This window comes from Scyliorhinus canicula, chromosome 21 (assembly GCF_902713615.1).
Source record: "Scyliorhinus canicula chromosome 21, sScyCan1.1, whole genome shotgun sequence".
NCBI classification, from domain to species: Eukaryota; Metazoa; Chordata; class Chondrichthyes; order Carcharhiniformes; family Scyliorhinidae; genus Scyliorhinus; species Scyliorhinus canicula.
This window is the reverse complement of record NC_052166.1, coordinates 35,437,772-35,460,984: the sequence shown is the minus strand read 5'-3', so window position 1 is coordinate 35,460,984 and position 23,213 is coordinate 35,437,772. Positions and strand designations below refer to the sequence as shown.

Below are 23,213 nucleotides of genomic sequence, written 5' to 3'. Positions count from 1 at the left end.
CCAAGCAATTCATCTACTTCACCTGCCCCACATGTGACAGAGTCTGCGAACCGGGCATTGGACTCATCAGCTTTCTCAGAACCCAATGAACTAGAGTGGTAACAAATCATCCCCAAACCTGAATGCCCACCTAAGGGAAGAAATTAATCTATCATGCCATGAGAAATATAATTTAAAATTGATCACCATCCTGAGTCCACGGCATAGCTTTATACTCCTTAACTGTGGAGCTCAGCCATCGATGCGAATGATTTAAACATCATCGGAGAATGTGGGCGGGTTTCTCTAAACCCGCAGCAAAGTGACCACGTCGTCCTAAACGTCGTCAAATTTTACGACAGTGTGAACGGGCCGCTCCCACGACTAATTCTAGCCCCTATAGGGGGCCAGCATGATGCTGGAGCGGTTCGCGCCGCTACAGCTGCAGATCCTGGCGTAAACTGTGCGCCGCGGGATCTGCGCATGCGCTGTTGCACACGTGCCTCCTTCAACGTGCCAGCCCCGACGCAACATGACGCAGAACTATAGGGGCCGACTCGTAGGAAAGGAGGCCCCCTACCACAGAGGCCAGCCCGCCGATCGGTGGGCTCCGATCGCGGGCCAGGCCATATCGGAGGGCCCCCCCACCCCCAAAGGCCGCAACCCAACCCTTACACACCGAGGTCCCGCCGGCCCAAAGCAGGTTAGAACGACGCCGGTGGGGCTCGGCTCTTTTCTTATGGCCGCTCGGCCCATCCGGCCGGAGAATCGGCGGGCCGGGCGCTAGAGCGGCCCGTGACTGGCGCCGCGCCAACCAAGCTGGCGCCAATTCTCCGCTAATTGCGTGCCGGCTTCGGGACTGCGTGGCCCATTCGCGGGGATTCTTCGGCCCGGCCCAGGGCTGGGAGAATCACACCCTGTATTTTTTTGTAATACAAGGCCACTTAACAGTTATTTAATTTAACACTTAACTATTATTCAAACTCAAATAATGGGCAAGTAATCCGGTGTCAAGGAAACCATTGCCTTTGCAAACATAACCAAATGACAAGTTGGCCGGCTCCTGTTGGAAGATGTCCATTGTACCATGGATAGGTTCGATGCAAAGTTGTGCCTACTGTTCCTGATCTTTGACTTTGTCATCCAGGATGGATGCTGAGGAAAGACCTGGCAGTTCTTGACAAGCACGGGGTAAAATGAAGGAGTTGAGTCCTGGGCTATCTGTGCATCAAGCTTAAGGTCTGGGCCAAGGTGTCACAGACAGGGCCAGCAGTAAGTTGACCACCTGTCCTCTCAGTTCAGCCTTGACCCTTAGCATGTGGAAACCCAAGGAATGGAGAAAGAATACCTCAGAAATTGTTTTGAGGGTTAAGGGTGATGAAGCCCAGCAGTTGGTAATCTGAGAGTATAATTACACCAAATCTTCTCAAAATATTGAAGCTCTATTTTTCAATTTGCTACAGGTGGAAGCATGAAACCTTGGAATGTTGGTTAAAGTAATTCTGGAGTATGCACAGTTTATTTGATGTGTAATGTTTTGATATTTCACTGAAAGGAAAATTCACGCGTCTCAATGTCAAGAATACTTGTCTCCAAAAGAAAGTTGACAAGTGTCTGATGTCAGGATCAAGATTTGTTCATGTTCTTTGAACTTACTAACCTTTGGCTTTGATACTTTGACAGGGTGCAAGAGCATCAGACGCCGCACAGGGGGATCCTGGCGAAAAAGGAGATTCTGTACGTATCAAGAGAATAATGCCCTCCTTGAGAAACAAACTTCTTTTGCTTAATGTGTTTGCTAACACGCACCCTCTGTCCTCACTGTGGAAGACGCAAATAATGTTTCAGATATACTTATCAATCAGGACGTGGCAGTGAGGGGGGACTTAAAATAATTACTATCACTAGTATTGAGAAAACTATTCAAATTGAAGACTAAAAAGCCACCAGTACCTGATGGACATCATCCTAGGGTAGGCATACAATCATAGAATTTAAAGTGTAGAAGGAGGCTATTCGGCCCATCGAGTCTGCGCCTGCCCTTGGAAGGAGCACCCCTCATAAGCCCACACTTCCACCCTATCCCAGTAATCCCACCTAACCTTTTTGGGCACCAAGGGCAATTTATCATGGCCAATCCACCTAACCCATACATCTTTGGACTGTGGGAGGAAACCAGAGGAAACCCACGCAGACACGGGGGAGAACGTTCAGACTCTGCACAGACAGTGACCCAAACCGGGAATCGAACCTGGGACCCTGGAGCTGTGAAGCAACTGCTAACCACTATACTGTACTACCATGCTGCCCATGAGCAACCTAGGCTAGTGAGTGGGCCACATGAATGGCCCTCCTTCATCTCAATGGGCTGCAAGATTGAAATTGGGCTTGATCACTAGCCATGGCACAATACACGTGGAATATTTCACGATGAATTATAGAAAATGCTTAATCATTTATATATTAATGAAACTATCATCAACTTCAAATGGTAGAAACAAAAGAAATATTTACATTTTGGAATCAGAGAGAACTCACGGATCTCACAGTTAATGTCTGCAATCGGCATGCACCATTTGCTCTTGCTATACTTGCGTATCACTTCAGTCATACCGATAGGGAAAAAAAACTACACAGAATTCAGCAGGATGTGATAACCCTGTGCACGGGCAATGGCCAACAAAATGTTTTGTGGGCAGCACTCAGAACCCAGATGGGCTGCATATGGCCCCTCTGATGCAGGTTGACCACCACTGTCCTAGGCTCCTAAATTAAGTCGCTACGGAGATAGTAGGTAGTTTTTCTTTTCCAAAATTCGCCTAATTCTGGAACGGTTTCATCACAATGGAAAATAGGAAATGTAACTCCTCTATTCAAGACAGAAAGCAAGTAACTACAGGCCAGATAGCCTAACGTCTTCCATAGTGAGAATGCTGGAATCTATTATTAAGGAAGTTATAGCAGGGAACTTCGAAAATCCTAATGCAATTGGGCAGAGTCAACATGGTTTTGTGAAAGGAAAATCATGGGCTAGATTCCCCTGGAGTATGCAGTTTTGGTCTCCTTGTTTGAGTTCAGAGAAAGTTCACTTGACTGATTCCTGGGATGAAGGTGTCTTAGGAGGAAAGTTTGGATCTGTACCCATTGTAATTTAGAAGTATGAGAGTGGTCTTATTGAAACATACAAGTTCCTGAGGGTATTTGACAGGGTGGATGCTAATAATATGTTCCGCCTTGTAGGAGAACCGGGGGACACAGTTTAAAAATAAGGGGCGTGATTCTCCGAACCCGGGAGAAATCGTGAGGCTGGCGTCAAAAATGGGCGGGTTTGACGCCAGCCTCCGCCCCCCCGACCGGGAACCGATTCTGGTCCCCGGTCGGGGCTAGCATCCCGCGCCCGTGAACTCCGGCATCGCGGGCTTAACGAATTTCGTTAAGCCCGCTTGCCAGAGTTTGCGACGGCTGACGCGTCACATGACGTCAGCCGTGCATGCGCGGATTGGAAGACTCCAACCCGCGTATGCGCGGATGACGTCATCACGCATTTGCATGAAGCTCGCGCATGCGCGGGCCGGTATGCCCCTCAGCCGCCCCGCAAATGGATACAGCGGGGCGGCGGAAGGATAAAGAGTGTGCGGGGTAAGTACCCGCTGCCCGTGATCGGTGCCCACCGATTGCGGGCCCATGGCACCCTTGGCACGGCCGTGGTACTGCGGTGCCAATCGGTGCCATGGTTCCCCAGATCGCGACTTTACGGCCGTTTTTACGAACGGTCAGACCAGGTGTGTTTGACGTTCCTAAAAACGGTCGTAAAGGGCTTGGAATTCGGCCCATCGGCCAGCTGAGAATCGCTGCTCGCCGTAAAAAAAACGGCGGGCAGCGATTCGTGTCGGGAGGCGGGCGTGAGGGGGGAGAATAGCGGGAGGGCGTCAGACCAGCGTGGCCGTAAAAATTTACGACCCCCGCTATTCTCCGCACCGTCGTGAGTGCGGAGAATCGCCCTGCAAGGGGTCTCCGGTGTAAGACGGAGATGAGGAGAATTTGCTTTCTCTCAGAGGGTCTTTGAGTGTGGAATAGAGGGAGCTGTAATCTCTCCCTGATGTGCTGTATCTGTTTTCCTACTGTTTCCCACTCGAGTAGCACAATGGGGAAGTGTTACATTGGCAGCACCAACATCCATTGTTGTGATGAGCAGAAAATTCACAAATTAAAATAGATTAAAGATGTTGTTTTTTTTGCCTGGGTAGAATGAAGAGATGGTGAAATGCAGGTAAGGATGGGACTGCAGAATATACCCTGTGGGTAGAATAGAGGAAATAAATTAACAGAATTAGAATTAGCTGCATGGCACTTCAAATTGGTCTATTGCATTCGCTGCTCCCAATGTGGTCTCCTCTATATCGGAGAGACCTAACGCAGACTGGGTGATCGCTACGCTGAGCATCTTTGGTCTGTACGCATTCAGGATCCTGACCTTCCTGTTGCTTGCCATTTTAACAAAAGACCCTGCTTCCATGCCCACATGTCAGTTCTTGGCCTGCTGCAATGTTCCAGTGAAGCGCAACGCAAACTGGAGGAACAACATCTCATCTTCCGGTTAGGCATGCTACAGCCTTCCGGCCTGAACATCGAATTCAACAACTTCAGATGATCAGCCCCACCTCGACCCATTTGTTTTCATTTCATTTTAACTGTCTTTTACTATTTCTTTCTTTCTTAATATACATTTATTTTTCCCCTCCAATCTTATCCACCTTTCCTGCACCTTTTTCCTCTTTGCTTCCCCCTTCCCCTCCCCCCACACCTACAGTTCATCCTGTAATGTTAGTTTCCCTGCTGTTTGACCTTTCACATCTTTTGTGCTCTCTGGGGACTGCCATTAACACTCTTTCACCTTGGTATCTGTGGCCATTAGCACCCGGCTCCCTGGGTTTTTGCGGCTATCATCTTTCATTCTCAAGGGCAGCATGGTGGCCTAGTGGTTAGCACAACCGCCTCACGACGCTGAGGTCCCAGGTTCGATCCCGGCTCTGGGTCACTGTCCGTGTGGAGTTTGCACATTCTCCCCGTGTCTGCGTGGGTTTCGCCCCACAACCTAAAAATGTGCAGAGTAGGTGGATTGGCCATGCTAAATTGCCCCTTAATTGGAAAAAATAATTTGGTACTCTAAATTAAAAAAAAAAAAAAAAAATCTTTCATTCTCACTCCACAGTATAAATATTTCCCACTTTCTCAGTCTGTTAGCTTTGACAAAGAGTCAATGGACTCGAAACGTTAGCTATTTTCTCTCCCTCCAGGTGCTGCCAGACTTTCCAGCATTTTCCCTTTTGTTTGAAATGCCTGCCACAGATTAGAGGAAGCTACCCATTTATTTCATAGATTAATCTTAAATTAAGTCCGAGAAAAAGTGGTCAATGGGTATAATTTGAACTAGCAATGGCATAGGCTAGAAATTCATAGCATTGAGGTAGAGCAGATATATGCACATTCGCTGGGTGAGAGAACTCTCTTTGCCTGTTCTTTTTGGGCAGTTCTGGCATTGGGAGCATGAAACCTTGTGATGAGCCCAAATCGCGTTCCGCGTGACATAAAAGCATGACACAATTGTTATCCGTTCCCCCCCCCCCCGGCCTGTGACGTAACGGGAATCCTGATGTTCAAAGTTGGGAACGTCATTAAAATTCCTTTACATATCATTATTAGTCCTCTATCTCAAAATAATTCAGGATCAGGCAGTGGCAGATGGCAGTGTCTAAGGTGCGCCGGGGCAGTGCCAGGGAGTGGAGTTTGCATGAGGGTTGGGTGGATGTGTGTGGGGGGCATTTCCTGGTGAAGGTTTGTGCACTAGAGTGGCCTTTTAAAATGCCACCTCGATCTTCAAGAAACTAAGTTTCTGGTGGGTGGGCTTAGTCAGAACCTGATCGCCAATGTGATGCCGTGGGAACCACACGTGATGTCATGGGAGCTGGCTGCCTGTTTGATTTCAGGGTCCCGCCCCTTGAGGTTTTTTGCTCTATGTTCCCAACGTTACGGCTGCCAGTGGCTCCAACGCCGTGGTTCCCGCCTCTTGTTGCACTCTGACAAATACAGGGAAATTCCATCTATTAACTCACTGATAATTGGAGATTGGTAGCTGTTTCAGCTCTGATGAGGAATTTGTAATGTAGTCACTATTTATCATTCTAGGATCATATTTTCCATGAAAAAGTAGGTTGCGTGTGAAGAACTGTAGCAGTCACATTGGCACGTTTTGAAGTAATATGTCGTGAAGGTTTCACACTGCAAGAAATTTGAATGTCAGGTGGCACCCAATTGTAACCACTGAGTTGAACAATTTGCATGTTGAAACATGAAAGGAAAGAAAAAACTGACATGGCAATATAATTTAATGCAGAAACATGCAATATTTCATATTTACTTTGGAAAGTAGCCAAGAAACAACAGAACAATCTGATTGTGAATTTTATTATATTTAGGGGCCATTTGGGCCACCTGGTAAAAGAGGATTCTCAGGTCCAAGAGGGCCAACTGGAATGGCTGGAATTCCTGGGCATAATGGACAGCCTGGACTACCCGGACCTGAAGTGAGTACCTCAGAGAACTTGAACATGAAGAAAGATTGAATTCCTTTGTTTTTCTCCGTTCATTTCACAGGCATTAGAATCTGTATAACTATCATTCTTTCATTTGAATATTGTAAAGAACACTCTACATTTTGCTTACACCCTCATTGATTTGAAATCAGCACTCTCCTGCTCGACTACTTTCTGAAGGCCTCAAAACCCTGGGTCTGCTGGCTCCATTAGGCTTCTCTTCATCGTCCAATGGGTAGACATTTAACATCCAAACTTATCGCCACATAACCATTCACCACATAATTTCACTTGTAAATTGCAGCCTGAGCTACAAGTTGGGCCTTCGCTCGAATTTCTGAATGAAAGATGGACAAACTCAGATGGGCCGAGTAACCTACATCATTATTAATTAGCTTACCTTGTGAAGAAAAACCTTTTTGTACTTAGAATTATTGAATATTAACTGAAGGATTTGCTCCGAGTTTAGCCAAATATGTATAGGAACATATTACAGTTGTTATGCTGACTCCTTATCATCCTCCACTGCCAGGTGGCGGGATCGGGATTCCCGATCCGCAGAGAATGGAGCGGGTTTGGCGCCTGAGATGCTCCGATCCCACACCAGTGGGCGAATGCAAATTAGTGATTGCATCAATTTCATTTGAATTAGCAGGCTGGAAACCCGAATCTCCCCCCACCCTCCCCCACATTATGCACTGATCCCACAGCGGGAAACCCACCGGGCTGGCTTTTGGCCAATTTCCCCAGGCGTGGCCCTGACACAATGGACCCCGAGGTGAGTCAATGGGGTCAGTACGTAACTGAGGTGCCCGCCAAAGTCAATAGGAAGACCTCCCTCCCCCTGCTCAATGCAAAGCCCCCCTCTCTCTGACAAGTGGGGGCATCATCCCCCACCCCCTCCTCAGCACTCACATATGAGAGTGACCCAACTCCCTCCCTAACCACTCCCCTATCAGAACCCCCCCTTCTGTCACCCCCATCAGACACCTGTAACAGCTGCTACTTTAAACATTTTTGTCTGAGGCAGCAGATGTTAGGGAAGGGTAAGTAAAAATGCAGTGATTTTTCACTGTACTGCCTGGACTGCTCTTCAGCTTTCAGACAGGAGTGACTGATATGGTTCTCTAATGGAGTGGTGGAGAGGGGGACCTGCCACTGCACCTTGGGATTGGGCCACCTGGACAATGGAATCCATCAAGCTCTCCCCCCATGCATTTAAATGCATTGGTAAGGAGAGAGACTCATGCCGGGGCGCTGTTCCTGGTACCAGCGGAGACCAGTCCCGATTCTGAAGGTAGTTTTTTAAAATTCCTGATTTATTGTCATGGTGGGATTTAAACCCACATATCCATGGGTTAATAGGTTAAGGGCCAATTGAATGGAAACTTAAGATATTAAGGGGAATAGATGGGATAGAGAAAGACAAACTATTTAACCTGGTGAGTCCAGGATTAGAGGGTATAATCCATAAATTAGAACCAGACCTAACAGACTTAGGTCAACAGGTGAGGGAAGATTAGCACTCTCTTATGAAAATATCAAGTTTAAAATTGAGAATTTCCTTTACTAATCAAAAGTCTTCAGGGATTTGGGGCAAAGGTGGATATTGAGTCACTGATCAACTGTGATCTCACTGAATGGTGAAGCTGGCTTCAGAGGTTGAATAGCCTGCTCCAGTTCCAACCTTCCTACATCCGAGTGTTCACAATGTCACATTCAATTTATTTGCCATCATTTGTTGCTCAGAATATTAGGCACTTCGTTTTGCCCCCATGTTAGGTACACAGAGTCAGAAAATTTCCCCACTCAGCAAACCCGACTCGAACGAAGCTGGCCCCAACTGCGGATTTTCATTCTGGGGGGAGATGGGGGGGGGGGGGAGAGAGGTAGGTGCTAACTGGAGCCAGGCCCACCGACCCAAGAAACAGTGAGGAGGCAGTTACAGCTGCTGAATTCAGAGGTGGGTTGTTTCAAAGACCTGCTTCAGTTATCTGGGAATTTTTGTCCTAGTTGTGATAATAGCAGTACAACAAAAAAAGACCCCTTTATCTCTCCCTAACATACTCCCCACATGCACTATACCCCATCGTTCAACCTCATACCAACTCACGGTCTCAACCCCCATGGCCTCTCCTATCCTCCATGCCAAACTATGCACCTCCACACACACCCCCAAGGCCTTTTATAGCCTCAATGCATCTTTACTGTAAACTCATGTCAACCCACCCATCCACCAACTTTGTCCTTCCAAACTCAAAGCCAACTCACCCAGAATCCACCCTGGACAGACCTCAGAAACCATGCTGGGGCAAAATAAAATAAAGCTTAAAGTAAACTTCACTATCTTAAATAAAATAATTGAATCAATAAAAGCCCATTCAATACATTTCAATCTCTTCAAACATTTAATCCCTGGTAAAAAAAAAAGATATGTATGTATAGCCCGACATCAAAGTCAACTAATCTATTTATGGCCACTTGGAGCTGTCAATTAAACTGTGATAGCCAAGCAGAAATACGACAGTGATAGCATTTAGGCTTGTGTCAACAAGCATTGATTGAATTTCCAGCGCTGTTTTATTTTTCAATTGCAGGCTGTTTTATTTTCAAAATTTAAAAAGCAGGGGATTTAAATTACTTGACAGCTTGACAATTCCACAGACCTTATCCACTTTTTATGCCCATTCATGCCTCCTCTTAATAATCCCAAAGTTGCACCTGACCTCTCCAAAAAGGTAACTGACCTCTCCAAATAACTCCAGTAGGTTTAGACCTTTCAATCAAATTTATAAAGCTCACAGCATGTGTTTCAGGGACCAGTCCAAAGATGTGCGGGTTAGGTGGGTTGGCCATGCTAAATTTCCCTTGGTGTCCAAAAAATGTTAAGTGGAGGTTACTGGGTTATGGGGATAGGGTAGATATGTCGGCTTCAGAAGGGTGCTCTTTGTAAGGGCCGATGCAGGCTCGATGGGCCGAAGGGCCTCCTTCTGCACTGGGGAGCACGGTAGCATGGTGGTTAGCATCAATGCTTCACAGCTCCAGGATCCCAGGTTTGATTCCCGGCTGGGTCACTGTCTGTGTGGAGTCTGCACATCCTCCCCGTGTGTGCGTGGGTTTCCTCCGGGTGCTCCGGTTTCCTCCCACAGTCCAAAGATGTGCGGGTTAGGTGGATTGGCCATGCTAAATTGCCCGTAGTGTCCCAAACAGTAAGGTTAAGGGGGGGTTGTTGGGTTACGGGTATAGGGTGGATACGTGGGTTTGAGTGGGGTGATCATTGCTCGGCACAACATTGAGGGCCGAAGGGCCTGTTCTGTGCTGTACTGTTCTATGTTCTATGTAAATTCTATGATTCTATGACCTGGGTGACCAAAATTGTACTTTTAAATGTGATGCTGCCTCTGTGAACTCCAAGTGTGAGCAATACATCCGACCCACCACTTTGTCCCCTCCAGTGAAAATGGTAGATGCTGGATACATGAGATAGGCTTCCAGATTCCGGGTTTCAGCTCCATCTTGAATAAGGCACGGGGCCCTTCCGGCTTTATGAAAATTTGGACTTTACTGGAAGATGACTTCACTTGCCTGGGAGTGCTGTGTGCAATATTATTCTTTCCCATTGGGATCCTATTTTGCTTGGCACTGCGACAACGGAGATGCCCAAATTGTGGAGCCAGCTTTGGCTAAGTGGATCAAAGTGACCAGCCGACCTGTGGCCAAAATTTAAATAATTTTTTACTGTAAATTCTCCACCATTGTGTATAAACTACGGATTACTTGCCTTCATTCTATGATTTAGTTGGATAGAAATTGAGATGTGATCTTTAAAAAGAAAGCATGACAATTGAATGCCCGCGAATGACTATAACACTGATCCCCCCCACCTGCCATATAGTTGAAATGTACAGGCAAACAAAACATATTCTTTACCTTATCAGTTCCTTGAATTGCAACTGAAAATACTACAATTAAATTTGCATCCCCCTAAAAAAAAAAGTGAAAATTTGGACTTTGGAATCAGAAGAAAGAGTAGCTTCCTCATTGATAGACAAGGGAAAAAGTTGAATTTAGAAGGATTTACCCCAAATTTGCACTGTAGTCAGGGTACTTGCATACAATATTGGTATTTCCTCATTTCAGGAACAAATACGATGTGCATTTGTTTAATATTCACTATTTTGGAACATCTTTTCAGGGTGATGACGGAGTCATGGGTCTTCAAGGGCAGCAAGGACCTGTAGGATCCAAGGTCAGTTTGGAGAGGTCCTTATATGAATTCTAATTGAGAACTGGTGTAATCACCATAATCATTGAGAAACCCTATTTGTCTCTGTTTTTACTGAGCATGTCGTTTTTACTGACCATGTTGTATTGGAAATAGTTTCAGAGTTCAGCACTATTGTATGTTGTTGCACAGGGTAACTGAAATTTATTTCTGTGAAGGTTCTCCCACACATGCACATGCACACTTTTTCCCTCGTCTACCAATGTGGAAGAGCAAATTATCAGAAATCCCAGATAAATCATAGTTACAAAATTTTCCAGGGTTTCCATTGAACTTATGGAAGATAACAGGACAATCCGTGAAGAAATTAATCTCCACATTTAGATGGAGTGATTGGCCTGTAACTTCCTGGCTCCCCAGCGTTGCATTTGGGATGTACCCCAAAGATGTACTGGGGAATCCCTCTTGGAAGTTGCCACATAAGAGACTAACTTCCTCTGGAGAACTGAGCTGGGCTGGAAACTATCTGACAAGGTGATTTAAATCGCTAACTTTGGATGGTTCTGCCCATCTTTCCCTCATAGTTACCTTGAAAGAGTTAGAAGGGAAAAAAACACACACTTCTATATTCAGAGTAACTATTTAATACCCAGAACAAGTCCCCCCAAAATACACCCCCTGACTTCCCAAGGGACCCACCCCACCACCCACATGGTATTCCCCACTGACACCCCTGACCCGAACAATACTTGACCACACCCACCAGAGCGACATCCCCTCCGACCCGAGCGACATCCCCCCTGACCCGAGAGACATCCTCTCTGACCTGAATGATACCCCCTCCACAACCTGAATGACCTTCACCCGAGCGATACCCCCCTGATCCAAACAACACCCACCCTCTGATCCAACCATGCCCCCTGATGTGAGAACTACGTCGCCCTCCCGCCCTCCCCCTTTTGATGTCTGAACCTGCACCCCGACCATATTCCACTCACTTATCTTGGAAACTTACCTTCTCCCTTTCAGTGGAATGCTTAAACCCACCTGCTTTACAGCAGCTAGTGTCCAAAGCAGGGATGTGTCCTCCCTCACTCCTCTCCTTTTGCATTTCACTGCTGGAGCTGGGGATGCTCTTCGATTCTCCAGTCTTCTCCAGTCTCATCCAGTCTGAGTCAGAAAAGTCAGGTAAGACAGGCACTTTCCATTTCAAGCACGGGTATTGTCGCTACATAGTGGCAATCTGCCACTGCTTGCCTCCCGAGGAAATTACCCCCCCACCATTGTGTAAAGTTTGGCCAAAATAGATTATAAAAACACCAAGATGCTTGGCTCAAAAGTCATGAAAAGATATACAAGAACATAAGACCAAGAATAACCTTGTCCCTTGCCAGCTGATGTATTATATTTAGTTAAAGGTCATACTCATCACTGTCAAAGTAACTGAATGATTGTCGGATTATTTAAATATTTTTCCTATTTTTATGTTTATGCCATTTTATTTTTTGTCCCATTCTGGCAGATTCACTTTGCAAATAGCTGGTATTATTTTGATAAATAAGTGTTTGTTTCATTATAAGGCTATGCAGGAGTCAATTAGTGTCACAAGTGAATTGATTAAAAATCTAGTAATGGTCTTATTTCAAGTATTCCATGTTTGTTTTAATTTGTCTGATTACTGTGCAAACTCTCTCCCTGTAAGGAAAATCCATAGACTGAAACACAGAAAATGCTGGAAACACTCAATGGATCAGGTTTTATCTGTGGGGAGGGAGAAAGCCTAGGTAGATGTTTCAGCTTGAAGATCTTTCTGACCAGTTCTGACAGAGGACGTTTTCCTAAAACATTAATTCTGCTTTCTGCTCCTCCAGAGATGCAGCTCCACCTGCTGAGTGTTCCCTGTGTGTTCTGCTACAATTTTAGATTTTGAGTATCTCCAATATTTTGCTTTTTGTTCTCGAGGGTTTGAGTTCAGATCAACAAGCACCAATGCGTAAGGGATGCTTGGTGTAAATAGTACTACTATTGGAATTTAATGTGCTAAAACATTGTAGCTTACTGCTGTGGGCAAGAGGGGATTTATTTACACAACACTAATTTCTGCACTCACTACCTATCCATAAACAGAAAAGTATTTTAATTTGTTGCCCGGTTTAAAAGCAGTAGCGTGTTTCCCAGCCCTTTGGTTTTTGTCAGATCTAATGTTGTATTAATAACCTCACTGCAAACAGGGGGGCAACTAAAAAAATGGGTTAATTTACTGCACATATTCGAAATGCGAAAGGGGGGCACAACATTGCCTCCACATTCATGCAGGTGTGAGAGGGTTAGAGAAAAGATGGTTTTACTGTACAGAGGCTACACAGAAAATAAATCTTGGGCGGGATTCTCCCGTAACTGGCCGGGCAGGGAGTCCCAGCAGGACAGAGTGTCGTGAACCACTCTGGCGTCAGGCGAATCCTCCGCACCTTTAGGGGCTAGGCCCGCCCCGGAGTGGTTGGCGCCCTGCCGACTGGCGTGGAAGACCTTTGGCGCCATGCCTGCAGGAGCAGAAGGGACTCCGCTGCTGCTGATGTCATCTCAGCGCATGTGCAGGGGGGTGTTCACCTACCCGTTCGCGGAGGCTGACATGGCTGGCGCGTAGGAAAAGAGTGCCCCCACGGTACAGACCCGCCCGCGGATCGGTGGGCCCCGATCACGGGCCAGGCCACCGTGGGGGCACCCCCGGGGCCAGATCGCACTGCGCCCCCCCAGGACCCCAGAGCCCGCCTGCGCCGCCAGGTCTTGCCGGTAAGGGACCTAGTCCAATTTAGGCCGGCGGGACTGGCATAGAACCGACCGGCGCGGCACAATTCCCGTCCCCGCCGAATCTCCAGTGCCGGAGAATTTGGCGGCTGGCGGGGCGGGATTCACCCCCCCCCCCCCCCCCCCCCCCCCGGCGATTCTCCGACCTGGCGGAGGGGTCGGAGAATCCCATCTCTTCTTTAGCGTGGGTTGCAGAGTTCAGAATCAAAGTATAATGAGGTATTCCTTGATGGAGGATGGTGGGCTGAAAACTGTTACTGTATGATTCACTTTTCTGCTGGTGTTGACTTCACACAATGACATAGGCATTCAGAGATTAATTAGCCTTGTTGGTGATGGTACAGACCTTACAGCAGGAGAAGTGTATATGGGGACAGGTATTCAACCTGGGCAGAGGTCCTTGACTATGTCAAGAACTCCTTGCTAGTTAGATAGTAAAACAGCAGAATGTGCTTTTCAATTCAGCAAGGCAATATTACTTGTTCCATAAGCCAGGAGCCCATGTCACATGACTTCCACCTCCCCACCATTTTTGCAAAGGATGTATCCACCACCTGGATTCCAAAGACTGCTGAATGCCTCAGTCATTAGCAGCTGAAAGAAAGGCTGCAGGACCTTTGCCTTAGCAGATGATCCATCACATTCTGGCCAGCCTGGTTTATTAGATGCAGATGGCCTTTGTATTGCTCTCTGCGAAGTTGGGCTGTACAGAGCATGGGTGATCATTAGTAGCTCCTCAGAGATGACGAGATGCAAATTCTCCCGGAACTACCACATCGGTTCTTTTCTTAGAGTATCACAGACAGACATAGATTCAGCCATTTTAAAGGTCTTTGTTCAATTTCAAAATTTTACAAATAGCAACGCATGTGTAAAATATTTTCTTTCTAAAAAAATACAGCATGCGGTCTTAGTCCCTCACACTTACCAACGCAGAAGCTTGTCGAGCTAGGTCATCCTCCAGTTATGGTGTTGGCAACGATAGTTTTACTTCTCCAGATCCCATTAAAGAGTCAGTCTGGTAAATCAGCTATCGGTATCTGAGTACTGCAGGCATGTATGGCCTGAGTTGGCAGATCTCCAAACCCATCACAGAGTAGAGACTTGTTACAACTTCCCATTACATTTGAGCAAATTCAAAACGATACATCTTTCTGACCCCTTACCTTGTTCTCCCCGCCTAACCATGAGAATAATTCCTAATTCCTCATCAAACAAGTTATAGGAGGCGGAATTAAAGCCAACAAGATGATCGGGTGTGTAGTGCTTAAAATATTATGCTTAAAAAGAAGTCATAATTTAAAAAAATAAAAATTACAAGTTATCCAAGTGATTTTGATTTTGCTTTTCTTTTGGTCTCTACCTCAGGGAAACAGAGGACCTGATGGCCCCAAAGGAATTCGAGGACCCAGAGGACACAGGGTTTGTATTGAAAAAACTTTGAAAAGGAAAGCAATTATATCAGGGGAGAAAACCCTGTGCGTGACTTGTACCAACGGGAAATGCTGAACAGTGTATGCAACCTTCACTGCTGTTTTCTACAGACTGGTTTGTTAGACAGCTCCTTTCACCTTCAAGTCCGGTAATCTTACCTTCCGACATGGTTTATATTCTCCTGTATCCACCGTTCGTCCGGCTGACGTTGCGGCCGGCGCTAGGTGGCAAACAGAATGGCATGCTCCCGTTCCTTGACAGTGGCGTGAATGCGTTCTATGCTGCATGCCAGCGTGGGCATGCAAATTGTACGTTAAATGCCGTTGGCATATCATTAATCCCCACCCCCCCTTCCCCAACATTCTCCGGGCCTCCAGCGATGCTCCGCCTCCGCCAGGAGGAATTCCTGACGGTGAGGTTCGCCAATGGTATTTAAAATCGGGAACATGCGCTGTGGCTGCTTAGGGTGCAGGAGTGGATACAAACATTTGTCCAACAATGCAGTAGTGTGCTGACTGTTGTGCCGCTGGCCAAGGGGTGTCTGCCAGGGCCGGGGGAATAGCGGGGCGTGACTAGGAGGTGGGCCGTGAGCTCGGGGTGGCCGGACATGGACCACCATTCCTGCAGCCTGGCAGGCAGTCATGTGGCTGTACACGTCACTGACTGCCCACTGGGAACATGGCGCCACGGGTCATGGGTGCCACCCCAGGCCACGCCACCCCCCCCCCCCCCCCCCCCTCCCCCCCCAGGTACCCTCTGGCCCAAGCCGATCCATCACCGGGATCGGCATCCTCCAGCACAACCAATGCCATCCTCTTGGTTGGGATGAGGGTGTGTGAGGAGTGGAATGCCTATATGAAGCTCCTTCTTGTCAGGCTCTCCAGTCTCGATCCCAACATCATCCTATCACTCGCCAGCATGCATTAGAATTGCACTAGTCCACAAGAAGCCCTAGTGTTAGCGCACTAACTGGTCCTGAATAGATCTGGGACCCGCACCGCTTTCGTCAATGTGGAACACTCGCAATTGAGTCCCAACATCAGTCTCTCAAATGGACGATCCTGGATTTTGTTGGTCGGGGAGGGGGGGTGTTGACGGGGGGGTGCTATAAAGTCTGGAAAATCTGTTTTCTGTTCGGAACGTGCCTCAAACCCTCACATTTCCAGCACTAACTGAGGCCAGACACTGAGTGAGTGAGAGACAAACCCAATCCAAAGAAGTGGGTTGGATCTTTAAATGTAACAATGAAGCTACAACATTTTCAACTTTAACTCTATTCGGACCTATTTCCTGACATTCAATAAACTGGTGGTTTCATCGAGGCAGTAATTTGGTGGGTTCAGGAGGTTGGGGCGTTTACGCCCATTTTCCTCGATCCAGGAGCCTGCCGCAGATGCCTCCACGATCACACACCCCAATCCCTCATTGACCTTCTACTGTCATCCCAGTTTGTGTTGTAACTGGACAGGAAGATCCCGGAATGGAACCCTGGCTCAAAAAACCCCAATTTTTACTTTTTTTATATAAAACGTGGAGAAACAGAATCACAAGACTGTTAATTACTTTTAACAACAGGGAAGAAAACATTTATTAAACATGAAAAGTCCTATTATTATACTGTACTTCTTCCCCCCTCAGTTTAATAATTACACACAGGCTTTAGGATTAACATGGATTACAAAAGTTTATCTTAATCTACAACAGGGGCTGGTTTAGCACAGGGCTACAGAGCTGGCTTTTGAAGCAGACCAAGGCAAGCCAGCAGCACGGTTCAATTCCCATACCAGCCTCCCCGAACAGGCGTCGGAATGTGGCGACTAGGGGTTTTTCACAGTAACTTCATTTGAAGCCTACTTGTGAAAATAAGCGATTTTCATTTCATTTCATTTCATAATCTCATTAAGACAAAGTCTCTTTTAAGCATACAAGATGACTGTGGGCAAATACACTTTCCACTCTGAACCGCAAGTGAATGTGTGTGTGTGGATAGAATCCCCCCAGATCATTGTAACATGGAAGTTTCCAAACCCCACTCCCATAACATGCTTTAAAATCTTCTTTCATAATTATAATGTTTTCCCTTGATGGTTTGCATTCCAAAATCCAGGACAGCCTGTAGAGCCGCACCATGAACATTCCTTCCATGGTCAACAATCCTGGTGTAGGCCTCAAATCCAGAATGTCTGGCCCAGCAGCAGTGACACTACCATTGCACTGCAAGACCTCCTCTATTTTAAAAATAAGGGGCAAGAATCTCTGGTCTCCCCGCGGCATGTTACTTGGCGGCAGAAGGCGGCCTGCCTTTGGCTGGCGGCGGGATCTTCTCATCCCACCATTGTCAATAGGATTTCCCATCGAATCCACCCCATGCTGCTGGAAACCCGGTGGCGGGAGTGCACCGTCGGCAGGACCGGAAGGTCTCTCCAGCCTGAGTGGGCAGGAGATGTTGCCAAAGGTGTTTTTCAAAATGAATGTGACGTTTGAGACTACTTTACAAAGTGAACCAATTTTAGAATGTTTATCAGTCTGCAGAGGACTATTTTTAATCAATTGTTTCAAATGTTGGCGTGTTTTATCTTTAAAACAGGGACGTGTAGGTCAGCGAGGATTAGTAGGATTACCTGGGCCAGCAGTAAGTGAATTTACTTAGATTTACATAGTTTACATTGATGTGTGCGTGACAGTGGTGTCTGACAGATACACGTACACTAAATATACACTTAATATGGCATAAAGTTAAAATGGTCAGAATGGTACAATGCAGAAGATGACCATTTGGCCAATGGGGTTTGTGCTGGTTCTTTAGAAGAACTATCCAATAGCATCCCCATGGGATTGTGTGTTATTTGTTTAAATCGGATAAATAATATTGTAAATTCTCAATTTGTAATGGTGGCTACTGTAATAATTAAAGAAAAAGAGCTTTTGTCTTGATCATGCAACTAATCTAATTTATGATTTTAGCTGGATCCAGCATAAATCATTTCAATAGTAACATCCTTGACCCAACTCCAATATAATTTGAAACCACCTTATTGATCATTTTAGATATTGTGAATCCCTGATTAGGGATAAAGTTTAGGGCGCCATTCTCCAAAAAGGGAACAAAGTCCCCAAGCGAGCTTCTTTAGCCGTGTGTTTCCAGCCACTCGCAATGCCGAGAAACACATGGCTATTCAACCTGACTCATGTTGAACAAGGGGCCTGAAGTGGGAACGCACGGCCAAGGCAGCACATAGCCCCGTTTTGTACAGTGGGGAGCTCTGCTCGCCGGAACTCCCTATTGTAGTGAGAGAAATGGTGGCGGCCCAATCACCAAGGCCCCTGAAACAATCTTCGACTCCCCCATCCCCGACCCAATGGACTCCTCCCCCCCACGCCTCCTCGTCAGGCCTGCCGGGCTGCCCAATCCTGTGCGAGTAAAAAATGCCAGCTTGGCAGTGCCACCCGATCATCTTGGCAGCGCCAAGCTGACACCCAAATGGTACCAGCAGTGCCAGAGCATCACCCTGCCCAAAGGGCATGCGGTTGGAGCCCTCCAATCCCTTGGGATAAATCCCAAAAGTGCCGTTCCATCTACTCTCCGTTTGTGGGGACCAGTGCTGAACGGTGCTCACCCAAGGTCTCTGAGGCAAAGGGGATGAACCCCCAATGCCTCAGGTATCTCGGGAATCTGCACATTAGAGTGAGGCTAACTGTCATCTTTCTTACACCAGTCTCGATTTTCTTTGCCAGTGAAATTAATGGAAATTAGAATTGGGAGTTGGATAAAATATGCTGTTGACTCACAACTGTCTGTTTTGCACCTTCTCCCTAAGTTGTTTTTAAAAAAAGCCACTGGGAACAGAGCTATATACAACATATTAACATATGGGGCGGGATTCTCCGACCCCCCCCCCCCGGCCGGGTCGGAGAACCGCCCAGGGCCAGCGTCAATCCCGCCCCCGCCATGTCCCGAATTCTCCGCCACCCGAGAATCGGCGGGGACAGGAATTGCGCCGTGCCGTCGGCGGGCCCCCCCGGCGATTCTCCGGCCCGCGATGGGCCGGAGTCCCGCTGCTACAACCCTCTCCCGCCGGCGTGGATTAAACCACCTCTGGTGCCGGCGGGATTGGCGTCGCGGGCGGGTGCCGGGGTCCTGGGGGGGGGGGGGGGGGCACGGGGCGATCTGGCCCAGGGGGGTGCCTTCATGGTGGCCTGGCCTGCGATTGGGGCCCACCGATCGGCGGACGGGCCTGTACCGTGGGGCACTCTTTTTCTTCCGCCTTCACCATGGTCTCCACCAATGCGGAGGCGGAAGAGACCCCCTCCCCTGCGCATGCGCCGGGACAACGTCAGCAGCCGCTGACTCTCCGGCGCATGCACGGACTTTGGCCCCGGCTGGTGGGGCACCAAAGGCCGTTCCCGCCGGCCGGTGGAGCGAGAAACACCCCGACTCGGGCCTAGCCCCTCAATGTGAGGGCCTGGCCCCTAAATTCCGCACCTTTGGGGAGGTCTGATGCCGGAGTGGTTCACACCACTCCAAAACGCCGGGATCCCCAGCCCCGCCGGATAGGGGAGAATCCCGGCCACGATACTACTCTTTTGTTGCTGACCTTAGTATGGTGATTCCAAATGCACAGTCCACGTTCAAAACAAGAGTGATTCCACTTCAAAAGTACTTAATTGCCAATGAGGTTTTTTACCTGGCATGGTGAGGAGGTGAAAGGTGCTAACTAAATGCACAACCCTCTTTTAATCAGTGCCCTAACTCCAGTCTTCTGACTACTTACTATATTTCAGCATCAGGGTACAGAGAGCAGAGAGGCAGTGGTGCCATGGTAGAGACACTGAACTAGTAATCCAGATACCCAAAGTAATGCTATAGAGGTCTGGCATGGGTACAAATGCCACCACAGCAGATGCCGAAATTTGAAACGAAAAATAATGTGGAATCTACAATCTGTCGATCATGAGGGGCAGCACGGTAGCACAAGTGGATATCGCTGTGGCTTCACAGCGCCAGGGTCCCAGGTTCGATTCCCTGCTGGGTCACTGTCTGTGTGGAGTCTGCACGTCGATGGGCCAAATGGCCTCCTTCTGCACTGTGGTGATATGCATCACTGTAAATACACAAGAGGTTAATGTAAATACACTACACCTAGCTAGACACTAAAGAGAGCACCAGAGACATCATGACATAGACATTCAACCAATAGGTCAGTAAGATAGAACACGACCAATGGGCATTCACGATACACACAGAGGTGACACTACCACAGGGGGACATTACACCAACCCATATAAAAGGACACAGCACACATGCTCAGCCTCTTTACAGTGGAGACACTTAGTGAGTATACAGGGTTGATTGAAAAACATCACACCTACCACCTGGATTGTAGCAGACTGGTTCGTCAGTCTGAGTAGCTGTAGCAGGACTAACAGGAGAGTCGAATCCAAGTAGGAGAATTGTTAACAGTTTAATAAATGTGTTAAAGCTATCTCCAAGTCTGAACCTTCCTTTGTCAGAGTGCACATCAAGGGAGCAGCTTATGCTACGTCAAGAGCATAACAAAACGGGTTCGATTCCCTGCTGGGTCACTGTCTGTGCGGAGTCAGCATGTTCTTCCCATGTCCGCATGGGTTTCCTCCCACAGTCCCAAGACATGCAAGTTAGGTGGATTGGCCATGCTAAATTGCCCTTAGTGTCCAAAAAGGTTAGGAGGGGTTATTGGGTTAAGGGGATAGGATTGAAGTGAGGGCTTAAGTGGGTCGGTGCAGACTTGATGGGCCGAATGGCCTCCTTCTGCACTGTATGTTCTATGTTAACTGCCCTCTCAAATGGAGTCACCTATCAGTTCAAGGACAATTAAGGATGGGCAATAAATGCTGACCCAGCCAGCATTGCCAAGCTCCCATTAATGAATAAGAAAAAAACCTCAAAGTTAATTATTTGTACGTAAGACGCGAGGGATTGCAAAATCTTTTTTGATTTCCATTTAAGTAATTCTATTGACTTGTGAATTAACATAAATTACAGGAGTTTACAGTTGATTTTTTTTTGTTTTAACTGAATTTGTTCCATTTTAGTGAACCAGTATAGACATTTTCATGATTCAGGATTACTGTTGATGGCTTTTTAATTATTTTAGTGCATTTTTTATGAATGTGTCTGAATTTTCTTTTCTTCCGTTTTCCACACAGTTCAACTCAAAATATGTTTTAATCTCTGCAGGGATTAAAGGGACAACAAGGAATACGCGGTCCTGAAGGAAAGCCTGGTACACAGGTTCCCATTCTGTACTTTTAATACAGATTACAAACATTTTACACTCTTTGTATTTAAACTTTACTTGCTATAATGTTTGGCGTGGAAGAAAAGAAGATTTTTTTTGTGTTAACTGTAACCGTTTCATTTGGGATTTCACGGTTTAATTCGCAGTGGGATTAGGTTCAGAGGATAAAAGTCCCTGGATGGGCAGCACGGTAGCATTGTGGATAGCACAATTGCTTCACAACTCCAGGGTCCCAGGTTTGATTCTGGCTTGGGTCACTGTCTGTGCGGAGTCTGCATGTCCTCCCCGTGTGTGCGTGGGTTTCCTCCGGGTGCTCCGGTTTCCTCCCACAGTCCAAAGATGTGCAGGTTACGTGGATTGGCCATGATAAATTACCCTTAGTGTCCAAAATTGCCCTTAGTGTTGGGTGGGATTACTGGGTTATGGGGATAGGGTGGAGGTGTTGACCTTGGGTAGGGTGCTCTTTCCAAGAGCCGGTGCAGACTCGATGGGCCGAATGGCCTCCTTCTGCACTGTAAATTCTATGATAATCTATGATGTGATGGATGGTTGGGTGTTTCCAAACCTGAAACTATTACAGTTGGTCTCCTGCATCCAACAGCAGATTGAAGGGGCAGGCTTTTCCTCTAGCTGTTCATGCTGACGGGATCTTAGGGTGTTCCCTGGCGCTGAGGGGGGCGTTCAACAGGGAACCCCATTGGCATCGGTGGGACCGGAAGATCCCACCACCGGCCACTGACAAGCCGCCCTCTGCACCGCAGAACACTCTGCGGAAGGGGAGGAACAATCTTGTCCAAGGAGTCAAACTGGAGAAAGCATCATGGAGTTAATGATGTTCTGCAGCAAGATGATTCTCAGCTAGTATGCTCAGTTTGATATGGTACACGCTGCATTTGTTCTGTGGACTACTGACCTCTTCTGGCAGAACCCATTTTGTTTATTCTACTGAGATTTTCCAATCTGAAGAGCTGTTGATTAGTTCCAATGTCCAATACTAATGTCCAGTTCCTAGATACTTGGTTGTATGATAGAACCAATATTGGGACAGATGATATTTATTTGGATGTATAAACATGTCCTTAACATTGCGGTGCCCAATGATTAGGTTTCAGCCTGTTTGAGTGAATCCCACTGATAGTTATCTCACGACTCATGTTTAAATTATTTTATCGGACAGTTTCCAAATCTCCAAACACTGCATATTAACTCAGACACCTAAAAGGTACGCTGGCATCTTCACCTTTCTTCTTTAATCTGGCCTGGTAGGCTGGTCCTGAATTCGGAAACACCTGAATGCTTCAGTTCTGACCAGTTGCCAACCAAAGTTCAAATTGGTTTATTCACATTGGCTGTCGATTAACTGAGCATTAAAATATAGGTATTTTATGCAAAAATCAGTTGAAAGTGCTGTGAATTAAATTGGTGATTCACAGAGTTAAGTCCCATATTTATATATCAGCTAGGATTGATGAAAACAGTTAAGTGCATGGTGGGAATTTGTGTCTACTTTATCACTTTCGGCAATGAAGGAAAGTATACCCATTCTATATTTGGTTTCTCTCACAGGGTGCATCTGGCGTTACAGGTGATACGGGGAAGAAGGGGCCTTATGTAAGTATTTGTACGGAAGTTACCCTTATAATATATTTTCTGGATTAATCCTATTCTGCTCTAAAATTTACAGGAACATGGATTTATTTTTCATGCACTCCTTTCTCACTCCTAATTAGGCCATTGTTCCTCTGAAATTGGTTTTGCAGACACAGTGGGCCATTTGCTTCCTGATTTCTGGCAATGTCCTTCAAAGTCCAGTCATGAGGAGGATTCTTCTATCATGGCCTTCATTAACGGTGTGACTGAAGATTACTGTGTCCTTCACTCTTCAGATCTTGCTGAGGA

The 23,213-nt window shown here is 46.9% G+C and overlaps 1 protein-coding gene across 1 annotated transcript in view; it reads left to right on the top strand.

Moving 5' to 3' along the window:
* LOC119955647 (collagen alpha-1(II) chain-like) overlaps nucleotides 1–23,213 on the top strand; it is a 120,826-nt gene that overhangs the window by 7,152 nt on the left and 90,461 nt on the right. Inside the window, exons 5-11 of the mRNA XM_038782068.1 lie at nucleotides 1,663–1,716; nucleotides 6,456–6,563; nucleotides 10,768–10,821; nucleotides 14,971–15,024; nucleotides 17,624–17,668; nucleotides 21,254–21,307; nucleotides 22,881–22,925. Of these exons, the coding sequence (XP_038637996.1) occupies nucleotides 1,663–1,716; nucleotides 6,456–6,563; nucleotides 10,768–10,821; nucleotides 14,971–15,024; nucleotides 17,624–17,668; nucleotides 21,254–21,307; nucleotides 22,881–22,925 (414 nt within the window). The remainder of the gene's footprint in view (nucleotides 1–1,662; nucleotides 1,717–6,455; nucleotides 6,564–10,767; nucleotides 10,822–14,970; nucleotides 15,025–17,623; nucleotides 17,669–21,253; nucleotides 21,308–22,880; nucleotides 22,926–23,213) is intronic.